General features: G+C 56.2%; 1 protein-coding gene across 1 annotated transcript; it reads right to left on the minus strand.

Moving 5' to 3' along the window:
* Positions 1–330: 330 nt before the first annotated feature.
* On the minus strand, positions 331–24854 carry Tnks1bp1 (tankyrase 1 binding protein 1). Its single transcript, XM_048361703.1, is given in 14 exon segments — positions 331–881; positions 1200–1272; positions 1451–1608; positions 2514–2641; positions 2784–2934; positions 3140–3515; positions 8704–9277; positions 9280–10840; positions 12958–14063; positions 14066–14306; positions 18155–18266; positions 19828–20470; positions 21783–21891; positions 24765–24854. Coding segments are annotated over 12 exon segments (5205 nt in total). The 5' UTR covers positions 21877–21891; positions 24765–24854; the 3' UTR covers positions 331–881; positions 1200–1211.
* Between the last annotated feature and the right edge of the window lie 170 nt (positions 24855–25024).

Genomic DNA, 25024 nt, shown 5'->3' on the forward strand with positions numbered 1-25024 from the left:
TGTTGTTCCCTCTCCCGTGGGAGATATGGCCCCACTAATAAACCTCCTTACTCTTCCCCTGTCCGTGACTATCTCCACATGGTCCCCTGGAATAGCTGGGACAGACCCTTTCAGAGAGCACCACCATATCCCCCAGTTAGCCTGGGGATCTATAGGGAATGAAAGGACTGGAGCCACAGGCTCACTTCTCTCTGCTTCCTGGCCTTCAAGAGAGGTATGGCACCCTTGACTCCTCCACCCTCCCTGCGACACGGAGTGCAGCCTCTGAAACTGTGAGCCAAACTAAGTCTTGTTCAGGTATTTCGTCTCAGCCATGAAAACTTGACTCACAGGGCTAAAACTAGCATTTTCCAACTGCAGCCTGAAAAGAGGGGTGAGGGCTACAACCACATCCCACAAACCTGGGCAGCACTAATTCCCAAAAAAAGACTTTATTCATTGTTTCAAATGTCATTGGTCTCCATGGGGCACCTAGCAGGGTGGGGGGGGGTGGGGGAGGGAGAGAGGGGGGAGGGGCAACGGGAGAAAAAACGGGGTGGGACTTGGGTAGGGCTCTGCCCATTACAAAAATCAAAGGCTTTTATAAAAAATGCTATAAATTGGTATCAAAAGAAAACCCAAAGGAGGCTGGAAGAGGAAGCAGAGAAGGACAAAACAGCAAAGGAAGGACCAAAACCTTCAAGCACTAGAGATGTAATCCAGGCTGGGGGGGTGGGGGTTGGGAAGGTGATACAAAGTGCATAAATGTGCCTCCCAGAAACTCCTCAGAGGTGGGGCAGGATGGAGGCTGCAGCCTGGGGCCTGGCCGGGGCTCCAGCCATCGCCTTGTATGGGACCCCGACCGGAACAGGCACTGCCTGAGACTGCCAGGTAGAAAGGACCTGCAACAGGGAGAGAGGATGAGAGGTCAGAGGAAGGACGCCAGACTTCAGCTTCCTCCGCCCATCCTGGCTCGGTCCATCCCAGCCCTGACCATCCCAGCTCTGACAGCGGAGCCTCATCATGAGGAATGACCAGCGTCTCATGCCAGCTCAGAGGAGCCAAAGGACCTACCAAGGCTCTCGACTTGTCCTCACCCACCTCTTTCTAGCCTTGTACAGAAAGCGCAAAGGGGAGCTAAAGTCTAGAAGAGGGCCAGGAGCTCTCCTACTCACACCTGGACCCCGGGGCTAGATCCAAACTCAGGCCACGCCCCTCACCTCAATGACCTCTCAGACTTTCTTCTTCTTCAGCTTCAGGGCTTGCAGCCAGTTGGGCGATGAACTTTCTGACCTAGAAGGCAGAAGGCAAAGGTCCAGAAGGCAAACTTTTATCATATACAGACATCTGACATTACTGCAGGCGAAGCACTCCATCTCCACTCGGAGCCTCGCTTTTCTTCTGTAAAGCAGGGCTTCCCTACTTGACCTCGTAAACTGAGGTCAGGGATGCCCAAGGCTTAGTCACCTACCCTGAGGATTTCTCTGGCTTGGGAGGTAATGCGAGGGGCTTGCCCAGCCCTGGGACCTTGCAGGACTTGGAGCGCTGGACCGAGGACTCCTTCTGGCTTGATTTATTCTCTGCTGGCTCCCCCTCCTCAGCTGAGCGGTTCCTGGAGCGCAGTTTGGCCTGATATGGATGTGAAAAAGACAAGCAGCAGGATTCAGAGTCAAGCCTTCTCCCAGAGGGTATAATCCCCTGAGCCAGAACTAGACCCCTCTAAGGTCCTCTCCTTAAAGACTTAAAGACAGACCTTTCAGAGCTGAGTCTTGTCCTGCATACAGCAGGTCCTCAAAAAGATACTGAATTAAATTCAGTAAACTGGGCTGGAAAAGGCCGGGGGTGACTTCTTACACCTATGCTTTTGCCCATCTGTTCCCTCGGCCTGCAATGCCTCCTCCCCAACCCAACCCTCACAGCCAACTCTCATGGCTACCTCAAGGCTAAAAGCAAATGTTTTTCCGAGGTCCTGGCCAGTCCACCCTCTAGTCACAGTACCCTGCTGTCAGAAAGTGACTCTTTCCTCTGCAAAGCCCGGCCCCCATCTGCCTCCCAAGTGACACCTTCACTTCTCCCTTCACCAGAGCAAATTACAGGCATGGCTCCCATCCCCTAGTTCCACTGAGACTCCGGAACAAGAACAACTTTGTTGTTCCTACCACTCAGGGTCCATCAGGCTAAAGGGCCTTCCAAGGCCCTCCTTGGGGGACAGAAAGGGAGGAGGAATATGAGAGAGAAATAGGGGAATGGATGGATGGATGGATGGACAGAAGGATGGATGGGTAGAAGGAAAGAAGGATAGATGGATAGATGGATGCATGGATGGATGGATGGATGGAAGAACAGAAGGATGGATGGGTAGAAGGAAAGAGGATGGATGGATAGTTGGATGCATGGATGGATGGAAGAATGGATAGGTGGAAGGAAGAATGGGAGGGAGGGAGGGAGGGAGGGAGGGAGGGAGGGAGGGAGGGAGGGAGGGAGGATAGCAGCGAGGCTGCCTCAAGGAGGCCAGATGACTGATTAGATGGTACCTTCAAGGCAGATGGGCTGAGGCCAGGGAACAGGTTGACTTTCAGGCCCAAGGACATCCGTGTCCTGCGGCTCTGAGGCTCCTCCACTACCTCCTCATCTGAAGATGGTGCCCGAGAAGTCCGTGGCTCTGCAGAGGCCAGGAAATGGGTGTCACATCACAGGTGACACCCCCGCCATCATCCCTTCCCCCCCACCCCCCGCACCCCATTCAGACCACACACCGCCAGACAGCAACACACTCACACCATTAAACAATCCACCGGTCCTACCTGTAGAATCCTGGAACAGGCGTGCATCCGAGTCTGCTGCCTCTGACAGGCCCAGGGTCCCCCCTGGCCGGATGGCCGGGGCCCGGTGCCCACGCTTGCGACCCAGGTTGGCACGGCTCCGATACATGGCACTGTCAAGGACCTCAGTGTCCTGCTTGAAACACAGGCAACATCAAGGCCTTTACTGCCCCATACTCCTGTCCACCCCACAGGGGACCCACAAGAGAGCTTCCTGTTCTCACAGCCCCCACAGCCTGCATGCTGACTCCAACTGGCAGCTCCAGGAATGGGGCTCTAGCTTCATACAGCGGGACAACAGCCTCCCCTCCCACTGCCCCGGGCTCACCCCCACTCACCTCGATGAAGGAGAAGTCCTGACTGGGGCAGGTGGGTGGAGGACCTTGGGGGGGCCGCCGAGGAGTTGGGGTTGGAGTGGGCCCATGTTCTTCCTGCCTGGCCCTGACCAAGCCCCAGGTGCCATCGACCTCTTCCGTCCGGCTGGCTTCCCCATCAGGCTGCGGCCTCCAGGATGGCAGTGGGTCCCGGGCAGGCAAAGACTCCGGGGACTCCCCTTGATCGGCACCTGCTAAGGCTCCTTCCTCCTCTAAGGGGACCCTGAGGTCTGAGGCTGCTGACTCCCTCCGGGCAGCAGCCTTGGAGCTGCTGGTGGCCAGCATCTCCTCCAGCAGGCCCTGGGAGCCGGAGGGCGGGGAGCGGGCCAGGTACCTGGGGCTGGGAAGAAAACAAGGTCACTGATCTGGTAAGACCCTCTCTGCAGACTGAAGTACACAGCATGCAGGGGGAGGTTGAGGACAGAGAGCGTGGTGGGTTCTAATCCCAAATGGAATACTTACTACAGCTTGAGTATCTTTTATCTGAAATGCTTGGAACCAGAGGAGCTTGGGAGTTTAGGTTTTTTTTTTCAAAATTTGGGAATAGATGCATGTACATTACATATAATACATAGTATATATATTAGATATAATAGATATAGATGGTATTGGGGTTTTAACTCAAGGCCTCATACTTTCAAAGGAAATGTTCTGCCACTTGAGCCATTCCACCCCGCTAATGAGATAGGAATGTTTCTAAAGCTAACACACATCTACGTCTCCTCTACACCTTACACAGGGAGCCTGCAAGTAACTTTGTATGGTATTTTTCAGTGCTCCTGCATTTGGAACTTCTGTGACCTTGTCACGGGAGGCCAGGTGTGGATTTTCCACTTTGTGACAGATCTATGCTTTAGAAAAAAGGGTTTCCTCTTGTGGAGCAGCATTTGGGGGCTGCTTGGCCTGTACGTGAGGCCTCGGAAGAGCTCCTTTGTAAGTTCCCAGGGTTGCTCGGCAGCCGGCGAGGGGGTGGGGGTAAAGGAAGGGCAATCTATGGCACCTGGCAAGGTCCCTGCCAGCTCCCGTAAATCTCAGCTGTGCTGACCACTGTCCTTGCTGCCTGAACCCTCACACTTCCCGGGATGAGCCAAGTACAGCCCAGCTGCCTGACTGACCTTCTATCACCTGCAGCCCCGCCCCACATCTCATCTCTGTATTCCCCCTAGAACACACCCAGCCCCTAGTTGTTCCCATACCCGGGAAGCTTCCCCGCACGCCCAGCCAGCACGGCACCCCCAGCTCCACATCCCAGCTCCTGATGGGGGCTCCATCCATCCTGCATCCGCCCAGGCTTCAGTCCCGTGATCCTCTGTCACCCCACCACTCTGGGAAAAGCTGGGCCCTTGTTGTCTTTGCCCCTAGCATGTGGCCCAGGGGCCGGACAAATCCAATGTGTGCTGAGTCAATGAGAAGCAGGGTCACCTTGGACCTCAACATGGCTTCTCCATCTCCAGCCTGGGGCTCCTCACAACCCAGCACAAACACACCCAGGCAGGCAGCACCGCGCATGCTCTCTACCTCATACCTCAGCAGGCTGCCACACCCTGAAGCACAAGTGTGCATGCGCAGCACACACACACACCTTGGGCAGGGCAGGTGTGTGCTGGCGGTGCCCACCACACCCTCACATAGCACAAGCGACTCCCTGACACACGTTGCATGCACCCCACTGGCGCCATCACAGAGGGCCAGGAAAGGCTGGCAGGGCAGTGCCTGGAAGCCAGACTACCGGTATTAGAGAGGGGAGGAGATAAGGCAGGTGAGCCAATACTGAGCCGGAAATAAAGAAAGGGCAGGGAAGGGGGGAGAACATGTGTCAGTCTGTCCTTCCACAAGCTGCTGACAGATGGAAATTAAAGCAGTGTGGGGAGGAAGGAGGGGGGGATGGGTGGGAGAGGGGGGCAGTGGCTTCAGCACAGAAAGGCAGTGGAACTGGGAGCAGCCCTGAACTGTGGCCAGAGCAAGCTCACCCTGAAGCCAGCTTAGAGTCAGGGAGGATGTCAAGAAAGAGGTGGAGAGTTAGGCCTTAAGCCTGTCTCTGGGTGGGACAGAGAGGCCAAGGGCAGGCCCTAGAGCTTGGTTGTTAGATGCACGACCAGCATGAGGTGAATGGACAGATCACCCTGAACAAGAGTTGGCCCAAGCTACAAGAGCAGTGGTCACTGGCGGGAACTCCAGGGGTAGCCACGGAGGGGGCCAGAGGAGGAGCGCCCTAAAGAGCCCACCCCAGGGCCTCAGCCATCACCCCCTCTCAGGAGCTGCTTTCCTACCCGAGAGAGCCCAGAATACCTGTAACCTGAGACCTTCCTGGCAGGAAGCAAAGACAAATTAGGAACCTGGGTGCAAAACCCTGCCACTGCCCCATACCCAGGCTCTATTCTCTTCTGCACCAATGACTCAGGCGACAAGTTATATGTGTGCTCAGCCTCAGTTTCCTCCTCAGTAAGATGGGGACAAAGAACATACTTGAACTTTGCTGGGCCTAGTAGCAGAAATATGTGCCTACCATACACTTAGCCCTTGGTAGGTATACAAATTACTAGGATAATTCTCATTATGCTCAGCATCTTCTACCATCTTTACTCATCCATCACCCAGCCTAGGACTTGATAATAACCCAAAGAAGGAGCTGGACTAGCCTGGTCCTTCGCGGCTTCCGGGTATCAGAACCCCCCGAAGGTGTAGCATGAGGGAAGGGAAGGGTTGGAGCTGGAACCGTGTGTCTGAAGGGACAGCAGCTGGCCTTGACTCTAGGGAGCCCGGGAGGACTGAGGCCGGCAGGAATGGGCAGAAACACACAATCACGCACTGTCAGCTGCTCTGGCCACGAGGGCCTCCTTGGAATCTCCAAGGGACTTCTGGGAATCCACGAAGACTCCCAAGTAGCCGGGCGACTTCTGCACTGCTGAATCCAAGCATGAGCAGAAGGCCGGAGGAGAAGAGGACCTGCCGTGATGCTTCCACCGAGACCGAGTGGGAGGAGACCCATGGGCTCTCGCCACCCCACCTATCCCCACGCTAGTCTGTTGTGTCACAGCTGCCCCAAACAGCAGTCCAGCCAAGGATTATCACGTGAGGATCATGACAAAAATGGCCCCAAGGAGACAAAAGACTGCTCCCAGGGTCCACTCCGTGGACAGGTTTCTATCTTTTGCTTCGCGTGTTCTAACCCTTGTCCGCATCAAAGCCCCATGGGAAAGAGCAAGTACACTACTCCCAATTTCCAGATGAGGAATGGGGGGTAGGGAGGGGTGGGAGGGGCCTGAAAGGAGAAGCCACTTGTCCCAAATTACAGACATAGTGAGAGACTCAGGACCCACCCGAGCCCAAAGCCAGATAGGAAACAACCTTCAAATTTTCCTTGGAAGAGGAACTTTCCATAAGAACTTCCCTCTGTCAAACGCTCAGGACACCAGCTCTCACGACATTAGTCAGATTAAGTTTGGGAAACCCTGAAGTTGAGTTCAACTTCCAGGTCTTAAGGTGTGCCAGAAGACACCGGAAGTCTGGCCCAGTCACAGAGCACCCAGCATTTTCCAGCCCTAAGCACCACCACTAGGTGTTTGCGAGGGCACATCTGGGAAAGCCAGAAGCACACAATCCACATGAGCCCCCTCCAAAGCAGCTGTTTCCTTTCTCACAGGAGGCGGCTCACCTGCCCCGCATCAGCTCTAATCCCTGAGCTCAGGAACGGTCAACGCCAGCAGCACTCCCAACCATTCCTGCCATCCCCACCCTGCCAGCCTGCAGCCGCCTCCCTACATCCTGAACCAAGGGAAGGACTCACTGCTCTGCCTCCTCGCCGGCCACCCATGGGTCCCAACCACTAGGAGAAGGTGGAGGATTCCAGCCCACTCCTTGACAGTCATACTAAAACACGGTGGCCACACCTAAGGGCAGTTGATAGAAGCAAGAGTCACTTGTCTCTGAACCCACCCACGGGACAGGATCAAAATCCTCTGTCCTGATTCACAGGGCATTAGATCAGTGAGTCAGCATGTGCGGCTGAGCCCTGGGACACATGGACCTTTGAGTCCTGGGAAGAGAAATCCACGGCAGATCCCTCCCTCCCACGCCAGGAATCTTACAGCTGGAAGCCTGGGCTTCCCAAGTCTGTTGAAAACTGAGGCTGAGTCCAGTAAGTGCTCCTGGACTACAGGAGTCTCCTGACTTGCTCTGTACCTGTCTCTCACCTGCCAGACTCCATCACTCCCTGTGTCCATCCCCCCCCCCCCCCATCCTCTCAACCATCTGGATCCCCAGAAAACTCCCTTTCTGGCCCCACATTCTCCTCCACCTCCATCTCAAATGCCACTCTGAGCCCACCCAGAGCCTCTCTGGCTCCCTCCCTCTCACTACCCTCAGCCCCTCCCACTTAGAACAGCTCCCCACCCAACACCTCCTTTGCCCTCCCTTTCCTTCCTGCACCACCAGTGGGAAGCTCTCACTTTGATGCTGGAAAATTATTTCTCCTCACTAAAGAGAATAAAACCAAACCTTGATGGATAGAAATATTATCGAAACAGATTCATCCCAAGACTTTTTCACGCCTTTCCTAAAAGGGGTGAAATCACCTCTGTGGATTTTAGAACACCCGGCCATGACACAGGCTGTTCCTTGGGAGAGTTATTTCAGAAACTTGGGGGGCGGAAAGGGGCTCCTAGGTCCTGAGGCCAGGAGCCAGGTCCTAACAGCTTCAAGTTCCCTAAGTGCTCCCTGGTCTGGCTCTATCCTAACAAACAATGAGCACCATTTTGCTGCTGGCTGTGGTGGCCCCAGGCCATGAAGCTGACACACCAACACACGCAAGCAGGCACGCACGCACGCGGTGGGCCTTCTGCTACCGGCAAAACACCTGCTTTCCCCGGGCCAGGAGCACCTGCGAATTCAAGGCCTGGGGGAAACAGAACTGCCGTGCTGTGTTGCTGAGTTCTAGAAACCATCGGAGAGGTGGCTAACTCCACCTCCCCACACAGCCACAAGTAGCACCAAGAAAGCCCAAGGAGGTGGCCAAGGGTAAACACCTCCAGCAACTTTACACCCCTCCTTCAACAAAGGAACTCAGCTCGCCTGTATCTGTTTCATATTCCAATTCTGCTGTTGACACTGTTCAAGTAGTCTCCATTTTCCAAGCACGCCCCATCCGTGGGAAAAACTGGTTCTTTCCTCCTCAGAGGAAATTCCCCATTCTTTGAGGCAGTACTGGAGTTGACTCAAGGTCTGGCACTTTGCTAGACTAGTACTCTACCACTTGAGTGACACCCTCGGCCCTTTTGCTCTAATTTTCTGAAGAGGGTCTTGCATTCTGCCTGGGCTGCCCATGATCTTTTGTGTGGTTGGCACAGCTGGGAGGTCAGGCCTGTGCCACCAAGCCCAGCTTTTTCTTGGGTGAGGTGAGAGTCTCATAAACTCTTGGCCCAGGCTGTCCTGGAACGGCAACTCTCCCAATCTCAGCCTCCGAGTAGCTAGGATTGTTACAGGTATGAAGCAGTGCACCTGCCCTCCCACCCCCAGATGGGCTCCCTTACCTGGCTGCAAAGCCCGGGGTTTCTCCCTTCTGTGCTCCAGGGTCTTCGGGACAGGTCTCGGAGGAAGGCGAGGTGCTGTCTTCCCGGGGGATCTCTGGTCCGCTTGTCTCGCCCACCCCTCGCTCCCGGGCCTCCAAAGGGTCTCTAGCCGACAGGCCAGACGACAAACCGCCACTGTTCCTGAGGCCACCGGAGTCCACCTCCCCTACCCCATGTTCCCTAGCTTCCCTCGGGACCCCAGAGAGCTCCGTGGTTCGGAGCCCCAGATCCTGGGCCCAGTCCATCTGCCCCACTCCACAGCCCCGAGGCCCTCCAGACTCGGGGTCACAGGGCACCTCCAGATTTCTCAGGCCCAGATCATCACTCCAGTCCACCTGACCCACCCCAAGCTCTCTAGGCTCTCGGGGGCTGCAGCTGGCTCCTGGGGCCATGTTTCTCAGCCCCAGATCGGGGGTCCAGTCAGCCTGCCCCACCCCACGCTCCCTTGACTTCAGGAATTCGCCAGCCTCCACACCTGACCAGTCGGGCTGCCCCACACCACTCTCTCTGGCCTGGGTGCGGTCCCCTACCTCCCCTGCCCAGCCAAATCTCTGCTCCTCATCCCCACATCGGAAGTCCAGTCTTTCTCCCCAACTCCCATCCCCCTGGGCTCTTCAGGCCCTCCGGTCTCCAATCGGCTGGCCGTGTCTCCGTCTCTTAAGCTCAGGCTCTCCGACCAGCCCATCTGTCCCATGGCATTCTCTTGGGCCTCGCTCGAGCCCCCAGACTCCACACAGCCCGACACTTCCAAGTTCCTGAGACCCAGCTGGTCGGTCCAGTCCAAGGCCCTGGACATGGACTCCTTGGCAGGGACAAAGTGACCGCCTCCCATCTTACTCGACGGACTCAGGCCGGCACCACTCATTCTGTCGGTGCCAATGATGCCAAACTGGTAGCTCCTCTCAGTGGCTTCAAGGCACAAGTCCCCGCTCCAGTCTTGCCGCCTGGGACTAAACGCGGCCTCGGGCTGTGGGGCAATTCCAAGGCTGAACTCCCCGTCCCAGCCTGGCTTCCCTAGTGCCCCTTCTTCAAGGCCAGCATCACCAGGGCTTTGAGCACCTATGTGCAGTCTCTCTTGTAGCCCTTCGACATCCTGGCTTGAGTCACTGCCCTGCCAGCTGCCCTGGTCTCTCTGCCCAAGGGCCCCATCTTGCACTTGGGAGAGGCTGGGGCTGAACAGGCCCCCTGATTCTGCCTCTTCTGGCAGGCCCGCCTCCCTGCTGGCATCACCCAGACTGTCTTCCCCACTCTGCGTCTTCTTCTCAAACTCCTCATCCTGCTGATGGGCTTCCTCGGGGCTGAACCCAGAGCTCAGGCCTCTAGATCCAAAGCCTCTGTCCTGTGCGCCGAAGGCTGCAGCACCCCCATTGCTGCTATAGTCCCTCAGCCACACGCTCTTCCCAAACTCCTCGTCCTGCTGTGCTGCAGCCAGGCCGCCATAGGTACCAAGCGAGGAGTCTCTCTTCTCAAACTCCCGGTCCTGTTTCTCAGCGTCGTGGCTGCTGTAGCCACCATGGTGGTCATTCGCCCCCGAGTCCTGGGCTTGCTCCTCCTCTGCATCCTGATTGAGGTAGGAGCCCAGTGAATCTCTCTTCTCAAATTCCCAGTCCTGGAGTCTTCTATCTCCACCGCTGAAGGCACCCAGTGAATCTCTCTTCTCGAATTCCTGGTCTTGGAGCTCAGCATCCTGGTTGGAGTAAGTGCCCTGGGAATCCCTCTTTCCAAGCTCCCATTCCTGTATGCTGGCCTCCTGGCTCTGAGGGCCCAGCTGGGCTGGCTTTCCCACGACCCTCTCATAGGCTGAGAGCCCCCCGAGGGCATCACTGGGCTCTGAGCTAGTTCGGACGTCTATCCCCTCCTGACCAAGGCCACCCCTGCTGGCCCACTCCCTACTGCTCCCCTCCTCAGCTCCTGGCTGGTACTTGCTGGCCCAATCCCTGTCCCCCAGGCCTGGGTCCCCTCGAGGACCCGTGCCCCCAAGGCCATAGTCCTGAGGAACATCTTGAGACCAGCCGGAAGAGGTGAAGCTGCTGGAATGGGGGTCTGCTGCAATCCCAAATTCACTCTGCAGGTCCTTCTGGGCCCAGCCAAGGAGTCCCTGGGGTTCAGGAGAAAAACAAAAACACATGCAAAAAAGAAGAAAGAATATTTAGTGTCCATCAGAGTGGGAATCAATCCAGAACAAGCGTCAGCACTGCCCGGTGCCTGAAAGCTCTGCTTTGGCGGCAGAGAGCCTGGGTTTGGAGTCTGGCTGTGTGACCTTCAGCAAATCACTTAACCACTCTGGGCCTCATCCCTCAACAGAGATAATTCCTCCTACTGTTAGGGGCTAAATGTGAGACAACTAAGATCACTCCAAAAAGCCCTAATTCAGCATAGCCTGGCACACAACGGGCACTCAATCGATGGTCCTGTGGTCATGTTTACAGCCCTTGGGCAACAGCAGGCTAGGTGCCAATAGAAATCCTGCAGGAAGGAACAGTCTGTATGTGAGACTGGGGAGGGGAGGGGAGCGCTTGCAGTTAGGAGAGGTCAAGACCCAGGGTCCCCTCCACAACGTCCCTGGTGAAGTCAGGGTGGGCATGAGTACCTAGGCTCTTCCTCCCTGAGGAAACCACACAGCCTCCCACTCCCCGGAAGATATCCCCGCCCTGGCGCCCTGGCCTCAGCCAGCCCAGGGGAGCCAGGAGGGGCTCCCCATACCCACACTCCACCCTCCCTGACTCACCCCAGAGGGTGGGCGGGCCTGGGGCTCAGGGCTCCGGAGCCTGCCAGCCTCGTCCCGTAGCGCCGCGTTGGCCAGTAGCCGCTCCAGGACAGACATGCTGGGCTCCCCATCCCCAGGCAGGGCCATGGCCCCGACGCCCCCCACACACTTCCCAACCGCCCTGGGGCTGCTGGGTGTGGTGGGGTGGGTACGGGACAGGACCTGGACAGGGCTGGGCCGCTCCCTGAGCGCACCCCTAGCCTGGACCTGTCTGACGACTCCTGGGGCTCCTGCTCCCGGGCTGGGCTCCCTCAGTTCCCACTGGAGCAGCTGCTGCTCTGGCGGCCCCGCCCAGGAGCCAGTTGAGTCACCCCTGTCTCAGGGACAGACACACCCACCACAGGAGTCACTTTGGTGTTAACCCCTTCCTGCTCTGGCTCCTGCTCCTCCCCTTCCTCCTCCCGGGGCTCCTCTAGCCCCGCCCCCTAGCAGCCCAGGCCAGGATCAAAAATAAATTTCACAAGTCACCTGGATCCCAGCCCTTAAAGACAGAGGAGGTCTGGTAGAAGAAAGGGCACTGGGCCTGGAAATGATGCCAGGGCCCAGGGCCCAGGGCCCAGGGCCCCAGTCACCAACTTGCTGGGTAACTTTGCAGAAGGCCCTGCTTCCTCAACAGAAGTACTACTGTACTGGTGATTTAAAAAAAAGAACAAAAAACAAAAAACAATACATGTTGAACATGAACTCTACAATTTGTGGGGGGTGGGAGAGGGAAAAACTGGAAGAAAGCCAGGGAAAGGGTGACATTGTCCAAAAAGAAATGTACTCATTACCTGACTTATGTAACTGTAACCTCTCTGTACATCACCTTTACAATAACAATTTTAAAAAACCAACACTTATTACACACATGACGAGTCTATCCTTCTTACTTTACATGTCCTAACTCGTGTAATCCCCACCATTACTCTCCAAGAGTGAGCCCTTCATTATAATCCTATTTTACAGATACGTAAACTGAGGTAGAGCGTGGAAAAGTTAACTTGTTCGAGGCTACACCTGAGCAAAGAAACAGAGTTTCGAGATGCGACTGGGAGATAAGCCCAGGCCCTAGAAGGCTATGCTAGTTTGCCTTGCACAACACTCCTGCTAATAACAGACAACTTAGCATAGTTGGCCATAGTGCATTGCGTCAGGCACTTTCTACGTTTTACTGTTAACGGCAGTAGAACTAATGCCATTATTATAATGTCATTATTATAAAAAAGACACTAAAGCTTAGAATTACCAAGACCACTTAGCTAGTGAATGCTGAGGTCAGGATTTGAACTCATGCCACATTTAAGGCCTAGGCACTATCCTGTATTATCTCTGCCAGACTGTAGAGTTACTAGGTGCAGACCCACAGCTGCCTTGATCACTGCCTTCTCCGCGTTGAAAGAGTCCAGCTCAACCCAAGCCTTGTCCTCGGAGCCCAGAGGCCTCCTCCTGTCTGTCCCGGCCCTCACCTCTGAACAGGTACTCGGGGAGCGTGTCTCCTTCAGCTCGGCTCCAGCTGCCCGTCTGGCGCTGCCTGCGTTAGGCGGTGGTGAAGCCAGGAGATCATCCAGCCAGCGAGAGCTGCTGTCGGGGCCCACAGGTTCCGGGGAAGTCCGACAGGAGTTTCGGGCCTCTGTCCTGGGTTGGGTGGTTTCAGCCTGGGCTAGGGTCACCGCCTCCTCCTCCGCAGGCAATGCCTGCCCAGGGTCACAGATGTCGGCAAAGAGGATGCAGGGCTGGTCGGAGGGTGCAGGTGGCTGCTGCCCCAGGACTGGCTCCAGGATGGGTAGGGCTGCCTCACTGGTGGTCACGGGGAGGGGGGCCTCCTGTCCAGCCAGTGGCTCCTGGTCTGCACATCTCTCCTCGGCTTGCAGGAGGGATGTTCTGGGTGGGGACTCGATTGTAGATGGGGACTCAAAGGGAACAGGTGGGTCCTGGGGCTGACTCTCTCCATTGTCCTTCTGGGCTGGAGAGATACTGGGACCTTCCTCCTGCACCCAGGAACTAGGCCTTCCTGGGCCCCCTGGGTCCTGCTGGGACCCTGCCGCCTCTCTGCCGGACACAGTCCAACCACCAGCCTCCGCAGCCTCGACCGCCTCACTGGCTTCAGTAATGGGGGAGGGAGGGGGCGAGTCTAGCCGCCACACACCAAGACCCGAGGGCCGCGTGGGGAAGGTCCACTCAAAGGACTGTGACAAACTCCAGTTCGACTCTGTCCCATTCCCAAAGGGACGATCCAGGGCTGCCTGGCTTCCCTGGGCTTGGGGCAGGGCAGCCAGAGAGCCCCCTAGCTTCTCCTGGTCCTGGCTGGGTGGACGGAGCACACCTTCGGAGAAGCGGCGCTGACCCAGGCTGCTGGGGCGAGGGTCCACGCTGCCCTTGGCTGCTGCCTCCTCCCCAGGGGGAAACGTCCGAGCAAGATCCAGCAGCTCACCTCCCTCCATCGGGAGCTGGGGTGAAGTCGTCGGGGGCTTCTCTGGACTCTGGTGTCCAGAGACCTTCTCCTGGGGAGGGTTCTTGGGTCCGGGGGCTTCTGGAGCAACCTCGACTGAGACCCTGGGCTGGGGGGACGACAGGAGCCCTCAATGGGCAGGGCTGTGCTAGGGAAGGCTGGAGCTGCAGGGAGGCAGGAAGATGCTTCAGAAGCTGCAGGACTCTGGGCATCTGGAAGCTGTGCGTGGCTGGGAGTGTGCTCCTCAGGTGAATGACGCTGGGGAGACTCGGGGGCTGGGCTGGACACTGAAGTGGGAAGGCCTGGGTAGGCAGCACCACCACGATCTGATGTGGGGCTTGGGGTGGAGACCTGGGACTCAGGAACCTGCAAGAGAAAGGTCAAAGCCATTACACACACCTCTCAGCGGAGCCCCACGGACACTTCCAGACAATTCTCCCTCAGGCTTTTGCTCTAACGGCTCCCTAGATGGGGAAGAGCAAACCAACATGCGGAGAGGCTGGGAAAGGGCCCAGGGTGATCTCCAGGAAAGCCTCACAGACTTTCTAGGGTCACAGAGCCACGCCCCACTCTGATCTTTTCCCAAGAAAAGGCGCCTTATTCAATTATGATGATTCTTACCATTTCAGAGGTTCAACTCTAACCAGCCACCTAACGCAAGCTCACCTAGGCATTTCCTAAGAGGCCACAGTTTGCGGATAAAGAACACTTGCTTTACAAAGAGAACAGAAAAATCAGGCAACTGACCATCTAGGCATGTGGGGGTGGGAGGGAAGGGATCGGCCTCAGAGCAGAACTCTAAGGTAGCTAGGAGGGATGGGCGGCACCCCCATCTTGCTCTGTGTGCACCCCCATCTTGTTCTGTTACTACCTACCCACGGAAGCAGAAAGACTGTGGGATTCAGGCTGAAAGCCCAGAAAAATACCTGGCTTGGAGTCATCTCAGAACTGCCTCCCCTCCCCTAGGGTCTCTCTGAGCCTCAAGTACCCCCATCTGTGCCGGGAGGCTGACGGCAATTATCTCCACCTCGTGCAGTGGGTAAGGACTAAATAAGACTCATGCACATGGCTTGTGGGTATAGAAAACCATGGCTGCCATGGGATGATGGGGCCCATGGTGGGGGTAAATCAGGGAACGGAAGTGGGCAGGGGGATGCCAGGCCCCTGGCTCTCTCCACATTCCCTGTCCCTGGACAAATGAAGTACTTGGTTCCATCTTGACCTCTGCCACCTCCTCCAACATGGCACATACTTTGTTCCCTCCTCAGCCACTGGGTCTGGGAAGGGGAAGGGGTCTTGATTCTTCCCAAGACCCCTTCCATGTCTCTTCATCCTCTCTGCTCTTTGTAATGTTCCTGTATCAAAGTCATGCCCTGGTCAGGATTACAAGTTCACATCTGTCATCCTAGCTACTCGGGAGGCTGAGATCTGAGGACAGCAGTTCAAAGCCAGCCTGGGCAGAAACATCTGTTAGACTCTTTATCTCTACTTAATTGCACACACACAAAAAAGCTGGAAGTACAGCCGTGACTCAAAGTGGTAGGGAACTAACCTTGAGCAAAAGAAACTCAGGGACAGTTCCTAGGCCTTGAGTTCAAGCCCCAGGACTGGCGCGTGCACACACACACACACACACACGTGCACACACACACAAAGTCATGCTGCTAAACTACATGGACATAGCCCCTCCTCACCAGCCTCCTACAAACCCTTCAGTCCTTGAAAATTGTAGCTCCGAGACCATGGCAACCCTTCTAGCACCATTGCTATCACTGACAGTAATTTCAACTTGCTGTGCCTGACCAGGTCACAGCCTGGCCCCTACCACCACCATCTCCATTTCAAGTGTCCCACTGGTCCATCCCTACTTCCTATCTGTCCTGCATTCTTCAACCCCTCTGGGAAGCACAGTGACTTCCTTCTCCCAGTTCCCAGGGCCCTCGCTCCCTCCCTCCCTCGCCTCTCAACCATTACACTTGCTTTGTACTCTCAATGCTCAGATCTCTCATTCTGTCCATCACATCCGGCAACCTAAATCCAGCTCGAGCCCAGCACCTGGGAAGCTGGAGAAAAACATGCAATCAGGGTGGCTGGGCTCGCTTCATAGTCACCACTGACTTCAAGCTGGTCTCCAAAGTAACCCCATGACACCCCCTCTTCCATTCACTTCCAGGCAACACTCAGTGGTCTCATTCACACGTCTCTCCCCAAACCTGCAACACCTCCCCATCTTCTCTCAGCTGATGGCCTTGTTTCCGGTTCCCTTACAACAGAGGCCACCAACACAGACAGCCCAAGTCCTCCCTGCACCACCAGTGGGGTGGGGGGGGCGAGCCCTCAGCACCCCCTTCTATAACCAGCCACTGTCCTTGCTCCTGGCAAAAGCCAACACTTCCTCTCCTGCATCATTGATTTTTCCCTTCTTACTGGATCATTTCCACTGGCACACCAACTGCTCTAATTTCTTCTGCCTTCACAAAAGAAAAAAAAAATTACTCTTGACCCTCCATCTCTCTCAGGCTACCATCTGTTTTCTTCAAAGTGTTGCCTACATTCACGGTCCACAGTCTTCCTGAACCCTCTCCACACATGCCTTCTCCTTTACCTCGCCAACTCATTGTTCTTGTCAAGGTCGCCAAGAACTGCCCCAGCATTTGGAGGCTGCTGGCCCCTCCTGCAGTCCTGGGGGCTGCTGTGGCCCGTCCAGCAGCACGAGGGGCTGATGTGGCTTGGCTGGGACTCTGCTTCCATCTCATGGCTGCTCTTTCCCAGCTTCCTCAGCGGCACCTCAGGCCTCACACCCTCCTGCACTGCCACCCCTCCGTCTCACCTATCAATCTTGACCCTTACAAGTCCCAGACTTCTTTAACTAGCTCCAATATCCAGCCCTCTGCCTGCCTCGTTTCTGCCAGGGTATCTTTAAAAAAAATCTCAAACTCAACAAATCCCAAAGCAAGCTCTTCATATCTCAACCAGTCCTGGCTCTGCCCTTAGCTGTCCTCATCATAGTAAACGGTAACCTGGCCCTCGAGCTGGTTATATGGGCCGGAATCCCTAGAGGCTTCTTGCTTTCTCTCTCCTCCCAGCGGTCTATCTGATCGTCCTGTCTACCTCACCTCTACATGCTCACAGATCCAACCACTCCTCACCAGCTCCACCACTGGCCTAGACCTCCATTATGGTTCACCTGGACTATTCCATCAGCCACTTACCCACCCGGTCCTTACGGCTGCCGCTCCAACCTCCCTACCCATTTTTGGCCAAGCAAGCCAAGTGATCTCTTCACAACTAAGCAACAGCCATTCATTCCTCTTCTCCAAACCCTTCCCAGGCATCTCGCCCTCCTTCAAGGTCAAAGGCCTTCGAGCAGCCTGAGAGGTTTCAGACCATGGAGTGCTGTCACCTCCTGTTCCTCACTATCGCCCAGCTCCTATCTCACTGCAACCCAGGGCCCCTCCAGCTTCCTTGCCTCCTCACATGCACAGGCCGTACTCTGTCACGAATGCACTTCCCTGGCTACCACACAGCTCTCTGTCCATCCTTAGCAGCAAGGGCTTCCACCGCCTTGGTCCAGCTCTCCCAGCCCTCACTGCCTATCTGTCAGTTTAGAGGATAGTCTCATTACAGAACGGCTCAGAAGGCTTCCGGCAAGCAAGGGCTCTAGGAGTCAAGGAGCCGCTTTTGCAGTTTACTCAGGAAAGCAGCATGAAGGGTGAAGAGAAGAGATCAACAGGAAATCCAGAAGGAAAAAAAGGCTCTTTCCTTTCTGAGCCCTGAAATAGCAGCCCAGCCAGGGAGGGTTCCAAAGCCAGAGGCTTTGGCTTCTGATTCAGGCCAAGCGAGATCCTTAACCTAGTGAGTCTGGCGGTCTCGGTTCTCACACTGTGATGGACAGTTTCCTCAGGGATGAAGTTGGTTAATATTCCTAGAGAGTGCCCAGCACACACAGTGGGGCCTCAGTGAGAGGCAGTGTGGGAGATAACAGTAGTTACTGCTAGTAAGGAGAAGCCCCAGTGCTGTGAACACCACCTTGATGATCCACCGCACTGGCTTGGAATGAAGAAATCTGAGGTCTCAGAACCAAGCCCTGGAGCAAGTCTGCGGCCTTCACCCTCTCCCTGTGAACCACCAGGAGAGTGAAAGCAGTGACCTACATGACCTCAAGCTCTTAAATATGGAGATGCAACTCATAAGAGGAAGATGACTGGACTCACAGTGCTAGGTAGCTCAGAGCTGGCCAGCTTAGCCAAGTCCCCGTTGGTAGCAGGCTCAGAGCTGGCTGGCTTAGCCAAGTCTCCGTTGATAGCAGGGCTGGAAGGGGGGTTCCTGTGAGGGAGAAAGGAGACAGAGAGGCACAGGATGTTGAAGCCTGCTGCACAATCAAAAAGGGGACAGTGTTTCCCTAAGCAAGTACAACAGCGCCCAAAGAATAAACACCCCAGGAATGTACTCTCAAGGCCTGCTGGGAGCCACTGGGGGACAGGAAGTTGTGTCATTTCCACAGAGCCAGGGCCCAGGAGAGCGTTGCCTCCTCCCTGCCTGCACACATAGCGTTAAATTCCTCAAGCTCTTTCAGGAGAAGCATCTCGTGTGGTTCCCAAGAAGAAAGCCCCTCTTTTCTCTGACCCGTAAAGGGTTAAAGTTCTCCTCCAGCTAGAGAGCACAGCTGGTCTAGGCTGCCCTGCCAATACTGCATGAAGGATTGCAGGGGGAAGGGAAGGGGAAAGAGTGATTTTTTTCCAAGGCTCAAGTTGTTCCTCTGAAGCACTGCTTGGATGGGGGGAAGAACTTGGCCTGGGTTAGCAGGGTGACCACTGTTGCCCCTGTCTGGGAAAGGCAGAGGTGAATTCCAGAATCAAACCTCTAGGTATGTTCAGGTGAGAAGGGCAAGGCTGGAAGGCAGGGCAGGGCAGGGCGGGGCAGACAAGGCTGGGCCAAGCCTCAGCTTTCCACACAGCCCATACCTCAACACCCTTGTCTCTACTGTGGTGGGGGAAGGCAGCCTCTGGGCCCAGCCAGTGCTTCCAGCTGGCTCTCCTTGCTTGGAGGATGGCCTGTGTAAACCAAAGCTCCCCCAAATCCATCAAGCTTCCCTGCATGCCCTGTGTCCACGACCCCAATGGGGCACCTCCTTCGCCGGTCTTCTTTTGCATGAGGTGCCAATTCTGGGGAAGTTCATTGTGGGCAAACGGACTGGATTCCCGACTAGCCGAAATCTGTGCAGAAACTATCCAAGCTACTCCTGTGTTCTCTCTCCCCTCAGACCTCTCTCCTTGTGGGCAGAGTCTGTGCCCTGCACACCCTGACTCCCGCACCCACACATCTGGCACGCTGCTCTGCCCACAGGAAAAGTTTGCAGTTAAGAGCTCAGGCGTGGGTATCAGATGGGCTTGAATTCAGACTAGGCCTCAGCCTCTTATTTGAGGAGTCCTTTGTGAGCCTCGGTTTTCTTGTCTGTAAAAATGGGCCCAACAGTTGCTTCCCCAACAAAGACCGGTTCCAGATTCCAGGCCATAGAGTCTGAAGCCCCCTGATCTCCGGGCATCTCTTGGGACTCTATTACAAACGCCTATCAACTCTGAAGACAAGTATGATTTAAAAAAACAAAACAACACTCTGTAGTGATTGAGCACAGGGGTAAAGTGCTTGCCTAGCACACACAAAAGCCCCTGGGTTCCATCACCAACACAGAAACACAAGAATGAGCAAACAGAAACACATGCAGTAATAATACCATCTGCCAGGGAAATGCCTTGCAACTGGGGTCTGCCTATCTTGACAGCCTACACGGATCCTAAAGAGGAAGGTCACAGCCCGAGAGAGAGCCCACCACACCAGCCACCCAGCCTTTAGGCTCCAAGGAAACATACAACCTTCCAACCCTCACCTCTCCTCGCCCGTCTTGCTGTGTTCTTCCTGGCCCTCGGCTGCAGGCTTTGCTGGCCCCTCCGGCAACCATCCGCTGGTGAGGGTCTTGTCATCCTCCTCTCTGGGGCCAGTGGCCACACCACTGTAGGTCCTGGGGCCGTAGCGTGAGCTGCCGTCATGGTTAAAGGTGAGGCGGGAACCCCAAAGGCGGTCAGGGCTGGCAGGGACCTCCTTGCGAGGCTGCTGCTCCATCTTGGCCAGGATCTCTTCCACAGTGGCAGCTGCAAACCGCTCTGAGGCTGGACGGAAGGGGGCAGGGGCCTTCCGCACGCCCCCAGGGGCAGCACATCGAGCTGGAGGTGTTAAAGGGGGCAGCAGCTCCTCTTTCCCACCCTCCTCTTTGCCAGCCTCTTGGGTGGTTTCTCCTCCGGCAGAGGCCTCAGCTGTAGGCCTCGGTGCAAAGGGAAGGGGACGCTTGCTGCCACCATAGGGCTGGGGTCCCGCCAGCATGTTCATTTTCCGAGCAGATGGCAGCTCAGCCAGGGGGCCCCGGGGGGGCCGAGGCCCAACAGGCACCAGCAGGCTGGGCTTGGCAGGCAGGGCTGGCTTAGTGGGCAGGGCTCGAGGCTTGGGCTTGACTGGGGGTTTGGCCCGAGGGTCACCTGTCAAGAGAAAGGGTTGGTAGAGAGAGGACTGCCAGAAGGAGGAGGAAGTGGAACTTCTGGTGGCTGCTGGTCCTCCAAAGCTCCCACCCCAGCAGAGTTCAGGCATTTGTAGGCACGAGTCACATGCCACCTCTTCTGTGAAGCCTTCCCAGCTTTCTCCACTCATCTGGGAAAACATCTCCCACCTCCCAACTCCAGAAATGTTTAGGCCATCCCCTTGTAAGCTACAGCTATTTATAAGCCCTGGTGGCACCTTACTGTCCTCCATCCAGTTTCACACCTAGCACCAAGTCCTACCAAGTGAATGAATGAGCAAATGCGCCAAAAATAGAAATAAAAAGTCTGCCTGCTTGGGACCCCCAACAATAGCTCAGGTCCTCCAACAATAGGTCAGATCCCCAACTTAGTCCTTTCCCTTCATATGGCATTCTACAACATCTCAGTGAATATTCTCTTTCTCGTTCTCTCTCTCTCTCACACACACACACGCACACACACATTTTTTCTTTTGCTTACAGTACTGGGGCTTAAGCTCAGGACCTCAGATAGTCACTTGGCTTATTCTGCTCAAAGCTGGCACTCTACCATTTGAGCCACACCCCCATTTGTGGCTTTTTTCTGGCTTCAAACCTCTATCCTCGAGATCTCAATGTCCTGAGTAGCTACGATAACAGACATGAGCCACCAGCATCAGCCACAGTTCAGCCTTATCCCAGCTGAGATTCTCCACCCTCCTTCCCTGCTACCTGTTCTCCTTCCACACTCCCAGACCTTTCCCATGCTATCATCCCAGTGTACGACCAAGAAGACACACTTACTATTGACCTAAGCCAAACCAAAGTAAATCTACAGAGAGAGAGAGAGAGAGAGAGAGAGAGAGAGAGAGAGAGAGAGAGAGAGAGAGAGCAGAAATCTACCTTCTATATAAGGCATTCCAATGACCAAAAAAAGACCTGGACTCACTCACAACCATGACCTTTCTACAAGAAAATCAGCTAAGCCTAAGAAAGAGTCTGGACCTGAGTTCAAATCCCTGAGCATCTACTCCATTTCTTCCTCCCTTGCCTCAATTGCCTCCTCTGCAAAGCATGTGATTTGATCCCCACCACCTCAACAAGGTTGTGTTTCCACTCCTGCTGGAGAGCTGAGGGTCATCAGGCACTGAGAACCTCTCAACCGCATCCCATACTGCCTTACTCTCACCTGAACACAGTCATCGCTTGACGACCACCCCCCAGCCAGACAGAAGGGGGGTACAGCTTCTGCTCTTCCAACCCTCCCCCTATACACACCCATCACCCAGGATTACCTGGCTCAGAGCCAGCAGGCGCCAGCTCCTCCTCCATCTCCCGGGCTGGGGGGGAAGCCATGGCCGTGCTTTCCCTGAGAGTAGACACTTTCATCACATGCAGCAGACCCTGCTTGAGAATGGGGGGACAGACAGGGGTAAGCTGGCCTGTGCAAGGACCCAGGAAAAGGGGAGTGGGGAAAGGAGTTGGGCGTTGACAGCAGGCTCAGCCAGGGAGGTCTCCTATTTCTAGCATAGGCAGCGTGGGACAGGAAGAGGGGGCCAGGAGGAGGTCGAAGGAGGCCCCCACAGCCAAGCTCTCAACCCTGCCCGGATCCCCTCCCATTCCGGCCAATCTCTGAGTCCTAGAGCTTCAGGGAGCTGCCTTCCTATAACAGGCTCCCCAAGACACCTCACTTACGGTTCCCAAGGCATTTCACCCGGCTGGAGTACCTACTGCAGGCAGAGCAAGAAGGCCGAAAACTCTGAAGTCTGTCTGTGAATCACCTCACGGGAGACGGGAAAAACCCGCTCCTCCCCAACCTGGGGCTCCGCCTCCCCTTCCTGATCACCCTCCTTCCCGGTCTCCCTCCCGCCCTCCACAGCTGGGAGTGGCTACCCCCCTCCTCCCCGCCCCATTCTCCTTCCACATCCCTGCCCCACCTCCCTTTCCCTCCGAGCTGTCTCATCCAAACACGGAAAAATAAGGAATAAAAAGTAAACATCTGGAATGCATTTTTTTTCTTTAATTTCCCAATCGTTTTGGCTTCAGCTTGGAATTTGATGAGGTAAAGCCAGGGCCTAGTCCTGTTGCCATAGCAATGGCCTCCCACTGGATTTCCAGAGCCTCGCCAAGGGGAAGGAGGAGCCCGCCCAGGCTGGGCTGGGAGGACGGGACAGGGCCTGAGAACATCCGGGGGGTGGGGTAACTTGGAGGAAAAGTCCCTGGGGTTCCCCTTCCAGAGAGAGAGGGAGAGAAAGAGAGAGGAAAATGTAGCCCAGGACACGGATATGTGGGCATCACTCACCAGCCTGGGAAAGCCTCAAGGAGTTTTGAGGGGGGAACAGAAGAAAATAAACCAGGTGGTAGCCGCGTGGTGGAGAGGTGTCTCAGCCTGTGACAAGAGCCTCTGGATCCCACAGGTTATTAGGGTACAAAGACTAAGCTGTGTGACTCTCACTGTCCTAGCCCTGTGACTTCTCTAAGCCTCAGTTTCCGTAGCAGAAAAGAAAAATGGACTCGGTGGGACTCAATGTGGAGACTGAGGATCTGATCATACATGCAGAGTGCTTAGCACAATGTCAAGCACCCAAGTGACCAGCACAAGGAGGACATTATTTCTGCGATGGCATTTGGTGTCGCCACCCCCAGCCCCTCCCCCACCCTAGGCTCCAGCATGCCTTGGCCATACCTTCACCACCATCACGTCACCTGTTCCTCAGGCACCACACCACCTCTTCAGTTCCCAGCCTGGCTACCAAAACACCCCTCCACCCACAAGACTCCCCCATGGATCTTCTTTGTGGGGAACAGAACCCTGCTCTGATCAAAAAGAAAAAGAAAAAGAAAGAAAGAAAGAGCAAGGGAGAAGATTCGTAACCCAGGATAACTCAAACTTCTCCAAACCTGCACCAGGCCAACCTCAAGCCACCTATAACAGCTGGATGAAAACCACCACATCCAATCTTTCCCCATCCTCCTGTGCCCCATCAGTGACCCTGTCTCCACTTGTTTCAAAGCTAGAAGAGGGTATGAAGGCCATAGAGAAATACAACACTGTCAGCCCGTTGATCAACTAACAGCATTGCCCACTGTGCGTGGGTGACTAACGTGCAGAGCTAGGCCAAGTGTGTATGTGGGGGAGGAGCACATGACAGAAAAACAAAATTAAAAAACACACAAGGCTGTTTCCTTGTCCTTGAACATATTACAAGGGACACGGAGTGGGTGGTTTGAAATAAACATAAACTTGCCCAGAATTGAAAATCCCTCTCATGTGGGGAGTGGGGTTAGGGGGGGGGGGTGTCTAATGGGCACCTGTGCAGACTGAGAGGTGCAGGCTATGAAAAAGGGTTCCCCGGATTGGAGGGGGAAGTAGGAAGTGGGGAAGGTGGCGACTGTGACTGACAGGCCTCAGAGCCAAGAAGCCCCAAGTGATCAAAGCCATGGCCTAAAAGCTGCAGAATCCAAACGCTCTTCAACCGCCACCACAGGGATCCAAATAAGCAAAGTGACCCCAGGAGCAAAGACCACCCAAAGAGCTAGGGCAGAGCAGAGCAGCCTCAGCCTGGGGCAGACAGGTGCCCGGGGGAGCCTGGGTGCAGGCAGGGTCACCCCTAGGATCTGGTGGCCAGAGGAATAGCCCGTGAACTGCTGGAAGAAGGAGGGCCAGCGGGGCGACGGAACAGCCCCGAGGCAGGGGCGGTCTGGAGGGGCCCCCCGTGGGGAGCTCTGGACACAGAGAGGGGCCCAGAGGGCGGCGGAGGAGGGGGCGACGGCAGCAGAAGGGCTGTGCGCGGGACGCCAGGCAGCAGAACAGACGTTGGAGTGGCAACGCGGACCCGGGGTGGGGGCGGCCCAGGGGCGGGCGGGCCTAGGGGACGGGGAGGGATCCGGCGTCGGGATGGGGTGCGGGAGGCCAGGGTCCCTCCGGCAGCTCAGCCCGCCCCCAGCCCCGCCCCAGCCCTCGCCCCCTCCTCCCCCCCTTGAGGCTCCTCCGGCCGTGCGCCCTACACCTCCCCACGCGCACGCACGAGATCCCTAGCGTCCCCATGTCCCCAGCGCCACCCCCCACGCCCCCCACGACCCCGGCAAAGTTTCCTGGTGGCCCCCGCCCACCCTACCCCACCTACCACCACCCTCTCAACCAGAGATCCTAGCTCCAGAGCCCGCTCTGGCCACCGTTCCTACCCCGCCCCCCCAGCCCGGACCCCGCCTCTCCAGCCCCCCTGCCCCTCCCCCGCCCACCACACGGCACCGCACAGCACCGCACCCGCACTCACGCGCTCCCCCGGGATCCAGCTCCGCTCGGCTTGGCGCCACGACGTTAGGGCCCGCCGCTGCCGCCGTCGCCGCCGCCGCTGCCGCCGTCACCGCGGGACCGAGCCGGAGCCAGCCCCGCGGGGGCCACGCCCCTAGCCACGCCCACACGCCGCCTCATGAATATTCATAAGGACGGAGACTCGGAGTAGGAAGCCCGGGCAGCATTCGCCTCGTCTCTCCACCCGTCGGCAGGCGCTGCCCCGTGCTCAATTATTCATGA

The sequence above is a fragment of the Perognathus longimembris genome, chromosome 13, assembly GCF_023159225.1.
Source record: "Perognathus longimembris pacificus isolate PPM17 chromosome 13, ASM2315922v1, whole genome shotgun sequence".
NCBI classification, from domain to species: Eukaryota; Metazoa; Chordata; class Mammalia; order Rodentia; family Heteromyidae; genus Perognathus; species Perognathus longimembris.